This window comes from Synchiropus splendidus, chromosome 3, assembly GCF_027744825.2.
Source record: "Synchiropus splendidus isolate RoL2022-P1 chromosome 3, RoL_Sspl_1.0, whole genome shotgun sequence".
Classification (NCBI taxonomy): domain Eukaryota; kingdom Metazoa; phylum Chordata; class Actinopteri; order Syngnathiformes; family Callionymidae; genus Synchiropus; species Synchiropus splendidus.
Genome location: NC_071336.1, coordinates 3,907,601 through 3,921,766, shown reverse-complemented (window position 1 = coordinate 3,921,766; position 14,166 = coordinate 3,907,601). Strand labels below are relative to the sequence as shown.

Sequence of the window (14,166 nt, the reverse complement as noted above, 5' to 3'; positions counted from 1 at the left end):
CTCTCACCCTAAACCTAACCATCCAAAACAAATGGCTAACCTTAAACATGTCTCTGAACCAAACTTCAACCAAAGTATAATGACCACATTGTTTTGAAGTCTTTATCTTCAAATTGAGGCTTAATCATATGGGGTCCGGCAAGAGCCCTACAAAGATATAAGGACCCCACAAGGAGGTGTTTTCCACAAAATTGGTCTTCACTCGGATACACACACATCATTCTGTTTTTATGTTTTGTGGGGACATTTCATTGACTTTCATGCTTTCCCCACTCTCTTATCTTAAATCTTACCCATTCAAAACAAATGGCTGATCTTAACTAAACCTAAATTCCATTATTATGGGCCCGTTATTTTGAAGGTTTAATTCTCAAATTGAGGCTTATCCTTGTAGGAACCACTAAAATGGCCCCACAAATGCATACGGTCCACACAAGTCGGTGTGTTTCCAGTCATTTGTCCCCGCGCATGCACATGCTTGCACAGGGGACTTAACAGAGACACAAGTTTACACACAGTTACAACATAACAGGGACTGGCTACAGCAGTAAACTTCTCAAATAGAAAGCAACTACTCAGGAAGCAGGAGCAATTATGCACAAACAGATGTTACAGACAATAATGTGTGTGTACATTTGTCACAGCCATAAACGTATTTTAATATGAAATTATTTATCGATGTTCAACGCCAATTGGATTTCGCTCTCTCCAGTTTTTCCCGACAATTGGTATTTTAACTGCAAAGATAACCTTAACCAGCAGATGGCAGCAAATGCATTCGCATGCCTTCTAACAGGCTCAACAAACTCCAAACGTTTTCTTTTCAATCACTTTTGTTTATTTAACAAGCAAACTATTAAAAAAATAAATCTGAGCAAATGTTACAAAAAATAAAAATCAACAAAAAAAGTAACAAATTTTTGCTCTAATTGCATTGTGTGTAACTGTAGAAAAGGCACTTTGCAAGAGATAATTCACATCTACTAGTGTTCAGGGCAAATTTAATAATTGCCTTCACACAGTAAGATTGACTGCCGTGTCGAGTGTTTCGGCCTCAATCACAATGAGCTATACCTTACAAAAAGGGGAACTGCAAACTGGGGTTATGTAGTGTGGATTTTAAAGTAGCACTTGGTGAACGTTAAATCATACGGCACAAAGATTCAACTGGTGTAAACAATGGCAGCATTTGTGTTTTTGCAGATAAATCAATAACAACAAATACTCAGACAAGGCATCAGCACTGTCAGCACTTGGTCTCCACTGTCTTCAAATCAGAGGAACCCATGCTCATCCAGCCCTTTTGGACTCACAGGGTTCCACTTAGCAGCAGTTTTCACCACAAGGGGGAAATCTAGAAAAAAAGAGAGCAGGTCACATCGACAACTTTCAGGCAACTGACCAAAATAATATGGCTTGAGAACAGTAACCTCTATCATTTATTAGCTGTAGTGTAATACTGGAGCTTTATCTGGAGTCTGATCAATCATAGTGAAACCTAGAGTACCGATCATATTAGCTTCCAGAGACGGGGCAGAACAGGAGACATCTGATAGCACATATGATCCACAAACACATATGGCCAAGTTTTTAATATTTTAATTAACGATTTCGGCTTGTACTTTTATTTATTTATTTTTTTAAACACAGAATTCTGATTAATTGGCAGCAGCCTTAGATGCTTGAGAGTTCTTTACCTGTTTCCTTTCGGGTCCGGGAGGTGCCCTTCTCTGACACAGAAACGCCTCTCTGGTCTCCATCACTCTCCCCAGATGATGAGTTCTCCTCCACCTTTGTTTGTGCAGCAGGTTTCTTGTGGTATTTGGCGCGGTATGTTTCTGTCATGCAGTTGTCCACTGAGAAGTATGTTGTTGGCTGAGCAATGTCAGTCTGAGTCGGAGAATCTGGAACTTGTAATCCAGGGCTGGGTAACCTCTCATCACACTCACTGGCAGAGGTCCGCTCCTGGTCGGACGACCTAGAGCTAGAATCTGAGGAAAGTCTTTGCTCTGCAGGAGTCTCCATCCAGTTTCGGCATGCAGTGTGCAACATTGCCGGGTGTCCCTTTTTGGGTTCATGGTGAGGGCTCAAGAAAACAGACGAGTCAGGGAAGGCCCCCGGAGGGTCAGGGCAACTATTGAAGTAAGTCTTAGGAGGCAGAGGTGGGGGGTGGGTGTCAGTAAAGGGGTCTCTGTGAGCTGTTGGTTCATCCAGTTCAGTGAAGGGTCTGTTCCACTCAGAAGTGCTTGTCTTGGTTAAGTCAGAAGAACCACCATTATCGAAGACTCCTGGAGTGTAGCGGAATGCTCTTCTTCTGCGAATGCAAAACAGAAGATGAGAACAAAATAAGAAGCAAATGCTGCAAAAAAACCAAGCCATATTGCAGCAGAAAGAAAGATGGATGGAATAAGAAGAAAATCCATGTTACAACTTTACTTTTTACATCAGGTCTGCTCATTGAAAAACATAAATGTTTGAAAAAGGTAAACACACATTTAACTTCAAACCTCCCAGCTTTACCTCTGTAGTGGTTGATTGGTGAGATAGTGGGACTCTGGTGAACCTGGAACACCAGAGAACATGATGTGACATGATAACCAAATCACCTTATGGAGACACACCCAGAGAACATCTGCACTGGTTCTGACTTTAAAACTGACATTTTGGTTACTCCAGCAGGGGAGTGTTATCTAACCAGGGTCAGCTCACAGCAGGCCGGCCCCAGCAGGCACAGAAAGCCTGGGAGAGCTGCCTGCAGACTTCCATGCAACAGTATGAAAGAGCCAGAATGGATCTCACAGCCAGAATGTGTCTACTTAAACTTAAACTTAGAACCACTGAAAATTGAGCAAGGCGTCGTGGTATTTTAGGATGCAATGGCCAGAGTCACAGCAATGATTTTAAATGCACCTTCAACTGCAGCATGGTGGTGGTAGGAGTAGCGATTTACACAGACATCAGCTGAGTGAAGCGAGTGGCTGAGCACCATCTGTGATGTGTCAGCACCCGCTGGTCTTCGGTGCTTTCTCCAAGCATTAGATGTGTAATCCTTTGTGTTGGCATGCTATTAGGGGGCGGGTCAGCCAGCAGAGCAGCACATCTCTGCACAACCCCACTGTCTTTTAAGCTCTCCAGTGCATGTGAATACTCACAATTTTACGCCGCTGATCTGTTACATTGCAAAGCATACCAAACAAGTTTTATCACAGAAATAAGTTTCAGAAGAAAACACAGAAAATCCCAGAGGGGGATTAAGATTATCAAGATGATAACGTTCCACTCTGTCATTCATTCTTGCATTTTCTTCAAGTTGTACATACACTTCAGGGTCGCCGGGAACTGCAGTCATTTTGAGCTACATCAGCAAGATGCTGAGGACTTCCCTTAATGTAGTCCAACCAATAGAGAGTGCTTTCAGTCCATTTCAGAGAGTTGTGTTTGGTATGGTTTTTTTTTTGTTTTTGTTTTTTTTTGTGACAATTTTTTTGTTACAATTAGTACAGATGCAAAAAGAGTGATTCATTTGGCATAAATCGCAAGTTAACTGAGCTTCACTGTGATATACTGAATGAGTAAGGAAAGAATAGAGGGCTCGATCAGCAACAGACCATTGCACCATCTAAAGAATACAACTCCAATCAGTTAAAATTGGCATTCTCCATTCATTGCTAGTTTTCTTCCCAGTTGATATCCTGCATTTGCCCAACAGAATCTTGCAAACACTAACTCAGGTCATAACTGACAAACCTGAATAACCCTGGAGTAAAAACAATGCCCAGTAGCGTAATTTGGTTGCCACATCCATATAATATGGATTTATATTTTGTTAATATCATGGTAGCAATATGGTCCATATTGCTACCATGATCTCAAAATATAGAGTAGTTACTCACCAGAGGAATATGCAGAGTGCAGTAAGTCAGCATTAGAATCATCTATGCTTCTTGGCGGAAAAAGATCTCTGAGAAATAAAAAAAAAAAAAAAAAAATGTTGAAAATCATGGTATCATTCGTTGAAAAAAATATACATTTGCATAATAATACATTTGCATTGAGTCTCAACGTAGAGCCTTTAATATCATTAATCATCATGAATGAAGTCTTCTGTACCAAATGTGTCAACACTTGCGAATCAGTTGAGGGTAACTCCGAATCCGTTACCTAGGCAAAACAAGTCCTTTCAAAGTTTGCCTTGTGCATATACTTCTTCTAAACGTCTGTGGAGGGAGGATGATAGGATGTTTAATCAGTCCCTCAGAGAACCCATTTTTCTGTTACCATTTCCCTACAGCATCAATAACTTAGGTGAGCAGTCATTTTCATATTCTTTATTCCAGACTCCCTTCAAGGGCTAAGATGAAAAATGCTAATACATAAATGATAAATTCTCATTTTGCTGTGTCAGTTCAACCTGGTGGACACGGCCAACCAAATGGAAAAGAATTTGATTAGTAAAATACAAGTAAGAGGAATGCCTCTAATTTAATCTGTTGCACTGGCAAAGGAGATGATATCTGCGTTCCACTCATTTTTATAACCACATGCACAAGCTTAATTCTAGCTTAAAGCAACAATGCGTAACATTTAGAGATAATTATTTTCATATTTCCTGAGATGACAGGTTTCAGTACGAACGGTCGTAAATCCCGGAGTCAGACTCTCCAGCTCTCTGGACTATGCAACTTCCTCTGGGCAAGCCACTGTGGGCGTGTGAGTCACAGCCCCAACTCGACCCCCACCACGACACTTTACAGCAGAACAGTGGAGCGACTTCGACTTTATTTACACTATGGCGGATTTAAATTTAAAAAATAATTTATCAGACAGAAAAAAATTCACTGTCATTAGTTGTGTTTGTGGTCCATCTGGTTTGAAGAAGTATAACATGCTATATCTCATGTTCTATCTGTAGATGCTGCAGCGGAGTCCTCTGTTTTATGGACCTGCTCGGAGCTGGTGAGAGACACGACCAGTGCTAAATTTCATCATCCCTGGCAGTTGTTCTAGAACTGCTCTGGAAGAAATATAGTTTCCAACTGTGACGTCTGTTTGCACAGTCAACTTAAAATCAAAGTATGAACAGACATTTTGATGGTCACGCTTGATGCTACTTATTGAAACACGCTGAGTCAGGATGTAATAAAGCTAGACAGGAAAAAAGCTGCACCTTTATATTTATTGTTATACAGCGTAAACAATGGTGATGCACCACCACGACTTAAATGAGAGCTGCCAGGCCATCAGAAAAATTATCTTTTTGGAGATATACTCTCACTCACTATTTAAACAAAGTGGAAACAGCGAAACAAACGGATAGCACATAACACATCATGGAATTGGAGATAAACAAAACTCTTTACAGCATGTTTTTCAGGGAAGAATCCCATAAGAAACATCACAATGACTAACGTCTGTTGCCCACGGAACTCAAATAGTGTACTGGAGCCGGGCATGTGAAGAGACAGGCCTGCGATGACGGCTGTATCTTACAGATGTATTTCTCAGAACTAAAACATAGTGGTTTGTTGTCACCAATTCAGTAAATGTCAAAACTTTCCCCTTCTCTTCATTCTAAAATGCGCAGTCGAAATAAAGTTTTATTATGGGGTCCGTCAGTCTTGCAGCTGCTTCAGCCTCTTGCTGGATCCTGTCTGTCCTCACTAGCAGAATCACGATGTTCAATTCCTGATGTTGAATGACAAATGTCTCTGGAGTTCCCTTTGCAAGTAAAGCAAAAGCAAATATCGGCAAAACTACCTGATGCTGCTTTAAGCTCAGGGTTGAGTGAACTTCGTTTCAAGGACCCACGGTACTGCTAAGTAATCACAGTACAGTTTCCCACATTTTGCCACAGTTATCAAGAAGAATTTTTACAGTTTCTTACTTTAAACTTCATTCTCCAGATAGATTACATACCTGGTCAGATGCAGCTCAGATATTGGCTGCAGATCCTTGGAAAAAAGGTTCTCTACCACTGGAGATTCCAGATTAGTAGAATTGTTACTGAGTCTGTCACTGCTTTCATATCCTGATTCAGTTCTCTGAATCTTCCAGTTGTCAATCCGAGTTTTAAGAGTGCTTTTCGTAGAATCTTTATCGCTGTATCCAACAGGGCCATCAGAGTCAAGCGAGCTTCGGCTGCTACCAACATCGTGCCTCTGCTCGTCTTCGTAAATGGTCATCAGACTTTTGGGTTTACGATCATCCCGGTGTCTCCATGTCATATCTCTGTTTCTGGATGGGGATTGACTCCTTTGTGTACCTCGGAGACTGTACAGCTCCTGATTTCCAGTACTGCCTCTTAAAACACTATCCACATTTAGAGCCTCTCGCGTGGGCTTCCACGGCTGACTTCCACGACTGTGGATGGAGCGGCCTCGGCTGCTACCTAAGGTGCTAGACCGCTCTCTCGAGTCCTGGCTGCTGTCAGTGTCATAACCATTAGGCACCAGTTCCTGTTTTCCTCTATGAAGACCACTGCTGCTACAAGATGAACTGGGCAACACACGTAATCTTGACTGTAAAGGTTCATAAGATCCTCTTGGAGCATAGTGAGTGGAACGATCAGTCCGTGTGGGGCCTTTTCCCTGGCTACTATACAAACGAGGCTCCAATTGATGCTTAAAGCCATTTTCTGGGGGAGAGATGGAGCGAGAGTAGAGCCTCTTTGGAGAACCTGTAATCAGAAACAGAAACTGATTTATTCACCAAGTACAATATATTAACAATATCCAAGCATTATTTTTCTCTCTGGTAATTGGTCGACATGCGACATTGGAGTTTACAGATAACATGGTTGAGCTTTGATTGGAGTCAACGCTGGACTACAAGTCGTCTCTCCAGACACGAGAGTGGCCGGTAATGCATGTTTCGGGTGTTTTCAGCAGCACTGTGGTCATCTGTTTCACCATACCACCACAGATCGTAATCAACTTCAATTTCAGTGCCATAAGTCGTTGTTTGGTTATGGTTTAATAAAATAAATGCTGGCTTTAAATATGACACGTGTTTGTGATGGCTTCTCTGTAGTGTATCACAATGAACATCTGCTACTCATTACATTGACAGTGTAGATGAAGTGCCAATTGGTACACTTGCTGGTACACTTGTTGCCGAGTTTATACTACTCTCTTGTTCGCTATTATGTAGTATGCGTGTGAAGTGGTAACTTTTGGGGAGAAAGTTGAAGCAGACAGGGCCTTGACATCACCGATTTCAAAAGTATTCAGATCCACTGTCCACAAAGTGTTTCCGTATCTGTGTAGGATTATTCACTCTGGGACCCAGTTTTAAAGGGTATCGTATATAGTGGGGAAATACACCTGATTCGTGTGGATGGAAGGCCAACCTGACACAGAAGTTGTGTGGATATAACTGATTTTGTCTCAGTGCGGACACGGCGTTAGCCCACATTGTTGAAAGTTCCTAAAGTGAGGGCAGAGGGGCTCCAATGATATACTTGGCAGTCCTCACATATTGAAGCGCTAATAATTCATTTTGATCAATTCTGCGATTGATGGGTTATGAAAGAAATGCCATCAGATCCGCAGGTCTAAATGTGGCTTTTGACCAAGGGTCACCAACATGATGAAAACTGTGAGTTACTTCTAGGGAAAAGCAGGTTACATTCAGTTAAAAACCTAACTACCTAACTGTTTTTTTAGTTCTGCAATGATCTGTTAAACGCTGTTATTGTTATTATTATTATTATTGTTATCATTCCTTGTACACCAACTGCTGCACCTCCAGCCACCAGTCCGTGTAGCTGATTAAGTTTGCGGATGACACCACCATCATCAGGCTCATCTCAGATGGAGTGAGTCGGCTTACAAGAGGGAGGTGGAGCGGCTGGTGCAGCCACAAAAACCTGGAGCTGAACGCCCAGAAGACAGTGGAGATGATCGTGGACTTCAAGCGAATCACTGCTCCTCTGTCCCCTCTTATGTTGGCTGGTTCGCCCATTCCTATTGTGGACTCCTTCTGCTTCCTGGGAACCACCATCACTGAGGACCTCAAATGAGAGCTAACCATCAGGTGCCTCATCAGGAAGGCCCAGCAGAGAATGCTCTTCCTTGGGCAGCTACGAAAACTGTGACTGCCAATGAAGTTGCTGGTGCAGCCATCATTGAGTCCATCCTCACCTCCTCTATCACCATCTGGTACAGCAGGGACAAGGGCAGACTGCAGCGCATTGTGCATTGATCCGTTGCAGACTGCCACCTCTTCATGAACTCTATGTCTCCAGGACTCGCAGATGTGCAGGTCGGATCAGAGCCGACCCTTCTCACCCTGGTCATGGACTTTTTGTTCCTCTTCACTCACATCACAGGAACAGCTTCTTCCCCTCAGCTGTCAGACTGATCAATTTGTGATCTGTCTTTGTTGTTTGTAGGTTATTTATTTATTAGTTTGGGTTTTATTTTATTTTATGTTATTTTACTTTAATTACTATTATGATTATTATTACGTTTTGGACTGTACGTTATTCCAAAGCACTTTCCAAGTTGGTGGGACCATAGCAATAAGGTTGATTCTGATTCTGATTCACAAACACAAAACAGCAGCAGTTAATTATGTTATTTACATTCCAGGTTTATAATTGATTGAAAACTTCAGTCACTTGAAGTCGGGAAGGTTTAGAGAAATTTGGCCTTGTTTGTACGACTTCGAGTCAAATTTGCAAGTCTTCAACAATATTCTCTCAACAAATAAAAAAAAAAAAAAAACTAACATTAAGTATTAATTTACTTGAGTTCGAACACTGCTCAATGTGTAAATATGTGCCTTAATAGTTAACAATTAGTTGGTATCTCCTGAACAACTACCACTAATCCCCTTGTCTTCAAGTGCCTTGAGAAACGCACAATTCAGTCGAGCAACTAGCAAGTCACATTCAGAAAGATGAATGACACGTCTATGACTGACCTCTATAATGTGAGTCAGGTCTTAGCGGACCTCTTTCACTAGGCTCCCTCCTGGAATGATGATGCACCCGCACCTCTCCTGCTCTTGCAGCAGCTTCCCGAGAAATATCCTTCGGGTGATACCTCGCATTGCTGCTTATTTTCACTGGAAAATATTAAAATAAAAGATTCTGTTAGTATGTCAGCTTTAACAACATTGTGCAAAAGCATAATCAAAAGCTCTGACCACACAGGTAAGACATTGGTTTAAACCCAAGAGTCATGTGAATGACAAGGGAAGTTTAAGCCTGAACTGAATCCTGTAACCCAGGGCCATCGTTTGTAAGGGCCAAGATTCTGAGATCCGGGCCTCCCAACAGCACTGATGTTGAGAGGAGAGACGGTTGTGAAGGAGTCATGGGCTCCCAGAAGAGTTGAAGATGTAATAGCTGCAAAAGGTGGACGGACGGTAGTAGTGTGCACAGCAATACATCACTCTCTTAGTTGCTTATGATTGCCAGTAGCCATTTACGAACAAAGCATTCCATGACTCGTGGATTAAATTTGCCACTAGTCACAAAGCTGAACCTTCTCCACCTTGTTTCAGGTCCTTCCTTTGCTGCTAACTAACTTTTAACTTTGAAGCAACGATGCTCTTTACTGGCCCTCCCCCTTCACACTGCGTTGGGAAGCTGTACATGCCAGCAAACTACAGCCAACATGTCATCTGTGTGGAACTTGATGTAAAAGCTGATCACATTAGTTGCAGGAGCTTCCCAAAAACTTCAGTGTTAAATCACTTACCTTGTCCCTGTTTACCGCTTGACTGGTCATTGCCCCTGTTCAAGGTAGAAAGGTGCTTGTGGGAGTTTTGTCCCAGCAGAGCACTTAGATTTTCTCGGTTCAGATTCATCATCTTTGGAACTTTAATGTGGCCATCTATGCAAAAATTTGAAAAAATAATAGTTAAACATGAATTGCAACAACAAGCCAAGTGTCGAGTTTCTAAATATAGCTCAAATATAATTTATCAATGTTTAGCAATTGAAACAGAAAAATGTCAACAACATTTAAAAGACATCTGTGGATTTGGAAGCTTGTGTTTTGGAATGACGCCCTCTCAGCAATGAAGAGGGGGGAGCAGCTGACACGGCTTAAACTTGGAACGCAGGCGACATGCCAGCGTTGGCAGGAATTTAAATGCCCGCCCCAATCATGAAAACATAACTAAAACTACCAATTTGAGTCACCTCACATGCTTTTACTACTCCCAGTGAGGTTAACAATATAGAGCACTTGAACATCATTAAGACCTTGCGCTACGCTGTTGGGGGTCTTGTGCCGACTGTTGTGATGTCTGGTGGCATCCTCTGACACGATAGAACAGCCATCGGGATTGGAATAGAAGAGTAGTAGAGGCTGAAAATGTCCTTTAATGCACTTGCCAACTACGTCTTTCCACCGAGAGCCAATCTGAAACAGACCACAAAGAGCTGATTTTTAAAAACAATTTGCAACTGCATTATACAATCTTCCTGTGTTCTAGGACTTTGAGCTGCATTGTTTGATCATTTAGAGCAGAGGTGTCAAACCGGTCCTCAAAGGGCCACAGTGGGTGCAGGCTTTTGTTCCAACCAATCAAGAGGACACCTACTCACCAATCAGGTGTCTGAAGACTGACATCAGTTGATAGTCAGTCTGGTACTGTTTGTTTCAGCTGACACCTGATTGGTTCACCTGTTTGCCTGGTCTCAGAGCTTTTCAGTTTTTCTATGCCAACAAAACAGGAATACGCCACAACAGCAAGTTCTGAAGTGGCTAACTTATTGCAAAGCATGGCAACACTTGTTTGGACGGTGATTTCATCAAGCAGTGCCTAATCAAAATAACGGAAATAATGTGCCCAAAAAAAGGGCAGGATTTTAACATGCGCTTGTCCAGGAATACAGTGGTGCGAGGTGCGGAGACCTGTCAGCTAACTTGGCACGTCAGCTGAGAGACAATGCTTGTGCTATTGATTTACATTCTATAGCCTGCAATGAGCGCACAGATGCCACAGACACCGCACAGCTGTAAATATTTTTTGCAGGGAATGGTTGATCATTTTTGCTGTGTGGAGGAACTCCTTGATATGATAAGCCTAAAAGGCACGATGACTGTGAGTTATTTATCAAGCACTGTTGAAAATATTGAGCTTATATGGGACAAGCCCTATGGAGTGACTACGGATGGAGCCCAAGCCATGACGGGTGAGCAAAGGAATGGCATCGACGGTCTGCGCCAAGGTAAATGAGAGCGGAGGTGAGGCTGTTAGGATTCACTGTATTATCCACCAAGAAGCACTGTGTGTGACTGTCCAGCTGGGCAATGTGACGAACATTGTTATAAAAACACCCAACGTAATTCAAACCAGTAATTACAAAACAGAAATTACACAAAACAGGCAATTACACTCATTTACCTTACCAGTGGCGTCGCCAAAGGCAAATAATGGTAAAACTACCTTCAAGGTTAGACAGTTGTTCTGAATGGTGACGTTAAGGGTAAGAGGCTGCGGGAAAAAACACGACTGCGTGTGTTTAAGCTTATCTATTCTAGAGAAGACCAATTTTTGAGGAACACACCTCCTTGTGGTGGTGTTTTTAATGAGACATTCACTGTGTTGATTGGTTTAATGAGGGCAGCTAGAGGTTTTAAGACCTCCTTCACTGCAATGTGGGATATCAGACATAACTGGAAAGTGGCAGACATAACTATGCATTCTGGACCTATTCTCTTGGACTGTAAGTGATAAGAGAATGTCATACCTCCTTTACGTTGGCATCATCAAAGAAGACCCACTTGGATGATTTGGTGTGAAAGGCGAAGGCACAATAGTGGCGACTGGAGAAGCATATCATCCCTACAAGCAGCAGTTCTCCCTTCATGGCATGTTCATCAGTCACTCTGTAGAACAGCTATGCACGCACACAAACACAGTTTCTTGATAATTCATCACAAATACATTAGAGTTTACATTGGAGGAAATTGTTGAATCAAGTAAATGATGTTGACCGTGTGTTTATAGAGAGTGGACAATAGGCATGACATGCTATTGCTTTGCCCATCAGAGAACATAAACTCTGTACTAAATCTTGGCTATCGCCGTTGAACTGGGAATATTGAAAAGCTGCATCTTTGCAGATAGCCAAACATATTCAGTGGCATTTTCTTCTGAAGGAGAAATGGGATCCAGAATGAACTATAGATTGTTTACTACTTAAACAGATTACCATTGGCCACCAGAAGCAAACACACAATAATCACAGACAATAAAACTTGTCCAAATAAGATTTAAAAAAAAAGATAACTTGCAGCAGAAAGGCTGAGATGAGGCCCCAGTGACCGGATGACATCGTCAGTGAGATCTGACTGCTCTGAATCCCAGACGAAACCAATGGTGACAATCTCTGGAGAATTCATTAGCACGCGTCTGATCTTGATCCTCTGACCACAGTTGCTCTATAGAAGCACACATCAAAACAAAGGCGAGTATAGAAAACCGCTGAATGCAGACACAATGTTTTTTTCAGAACAATATAATGATTGTTGTGTCACAAAAAGTGAATTTACAGGACAGTTCCGAAGGTCTCCAACAGTGCATGCAGCCTGTAACAGCTCTCCAAATGATTCATCTTTGCATAGGGGCATCTGCTGACTAAAAAACGAGAACAATTAGAAAAGGTAGGAGGACAAAAAAATTTTAAGCTGCCCCCTACAATAAAAAGAGATAGAGATGAAACTATTGCAACAACATGATAACAACAATAGGTCAAAGAGAGGTGAATTCAATTCAAAAACTTACCAGAGGGCAGTGGTGGAAACATAATGCACCAGCTCTGTAAACGGAAGTGGGTCTGAGGAAGCACCACAACTGCAGCACACAGACTACAAAGAGAACCCAAAGAAAGTATTAAAAATATATTCTAAAAAACTAAAAAAAACATTGTTACAAAGAGACTTCGTTTGGATTCAATACTTTGATTTAAGGTGCTAACAGTAGGAAGTTCCTTGGGCTCGGACAACTTGTTGAAGTAGTGGAAGACAGTCAACCACTAAATTAGTCACCAAAGGCTTGATGTGTCAACGCGCCATGATCTCATCAACATCTTTTGTGTAGTAGCTGACATTTCAGAATCGGCCTACCCCATGTAAAAAAAGTAAAATGAGGGACGTCTTGTATTTCTATACACCTATCCATTGGTGCTGTCAATGAAAAAACAAATAAATACTGGAATCCGGAGGGATCTAGTCATTAGTCGTACAAGTTCAGATGTGCAGATACAACTGGATGGGGTCATGCCTGGGTTCTGTGATAAGCATTAGACATCTCGAAGGGTGGTATGGTGAATTTATGTACATGCGCGAAGAGGAATCTAACCTGTCACACTCTATACTCCCCTGATAAAATCCAACTTTTAGACAAAACTGAATGATTGTCCAAGACAGTAATGGCTGACCTTACAAGTATGTGTGAGAGCAAGCGGGCATGCGTGTTTATGCATGTTTGTGCAATCCAACCACTGGCTGGTTTACGCTTTGTCAGTTTGTGTTATTTATAAGTAGAATCAACAATGATTCATTCTTCATGCCTGTCACCCTCCAAAACAAAAACCTATTACTAAAAAAATGTTTTTGCTGAAATCTATGAAAAAAAGTTGATTGAGTTGTACTTATTTTAAAACTAGCACACCTTGAAAAGGACCGTAACTTTAAAAGACCTCTACTAAGAAAGAAAATGTCAATTAGCTCCATTGCTGTTGCAGCTGACAAATAGATGAAATGGAGAAACAAATTAACAGATTTCCAGATTCAATTATGAATAATTACAGTATGTGTCACCACAGATACCTACAAAACAACCTTTTGACTTTGAGATGAGCAGTAGTATAAAATTAAGATGCAGATTAGACTGACCTGCTCATAAAGCGACATGGCAAACTTCTGATGGGTAATGCAAGATTTTGAAGTGCAGGCATCTGTTTCTTCAGGGACAATGTGCAAGTGGATCCTCTCCAGAATATTCTCCTGGTGAACAAAAATAGAAACTGGTTTACAACAAGAAATATATTATGACTCTGTGGAATTGGGCCACAATTCTCTTACACACTTCAATCTGTTTTAAGTTGGTGCTTCCAAAAAGCAAAACCTGTTGCATATATTACTGTTTGTACTTATTTTTATTCATTAAACTGCACAACTCTGTTCAACAATAAGTCAAGCG

General features: G+C 41.6%; 1 protein-coding gene across 3 annotated transcripts in view; it reads right to left on the bottom strand.

Moving 5' to 3' along the window:
- Positions 1-536: 536 nt before the first annotated feature.
- LOC128756158 (inactive ubiquitin carboxyl-terminal hydrolase 53) overlaps positions 537-14,166 on the bottom strand; it is a 30,238-nt gene continuing 16,608 nt past the window's right edge. For all 3 annotated transcript variants that reach the window (XM_053860430.1, XM_053860431.1, XM_053860432.1), the window contains 13 exons: positions 13,860-13,970; positions 12,748-12,830; positions 12,516-12,600; positions 12,258-12,404; positions 11,711-11,860; positions 10,217-10,376; positions 9,708-9,842; positions 8,926-9,069; positions 5,917-6,676; positions 3,894-3,961; positions 2,521-2,563; positions 1,698-2,314; positions 537-1,354 (listed from right to left, as the gene is read on the bottom strand). In XM_053860430.1, coding sequence (XP_053716405.1) covers positions 1,275-1,354; positions 1,698-2,314; positions 2,521-2,563; positions 3,894-3,961; positions 5,917-6,676; positions 8,926-9,069; positions 9,708-9,842; positions 10,217-10,376; positions 11,711-11,860; positions 12,258-12,404; positions 12,516-12,600; positions 12,748-12,830; positions 13,860-13,970 — 2,583 coding nt within the window. In that variant the 3' untranslated portion in view covers positions 537-1,274. The remainder of the gene's footprint in view (positions 1,355-1,697; positions 2,315-2,520; positions 2,564-3,893; positions 3,962-5,916; positions 6,677-8,925; positions 9,070-9,707; positions 9,843-10,216; positions 10,377-11,710; positions 11,861-12,257; positions 12,405-12,515; positions 12,601-12,747; positions 12,831-13,859; positions 13,971-14,166) is intronic.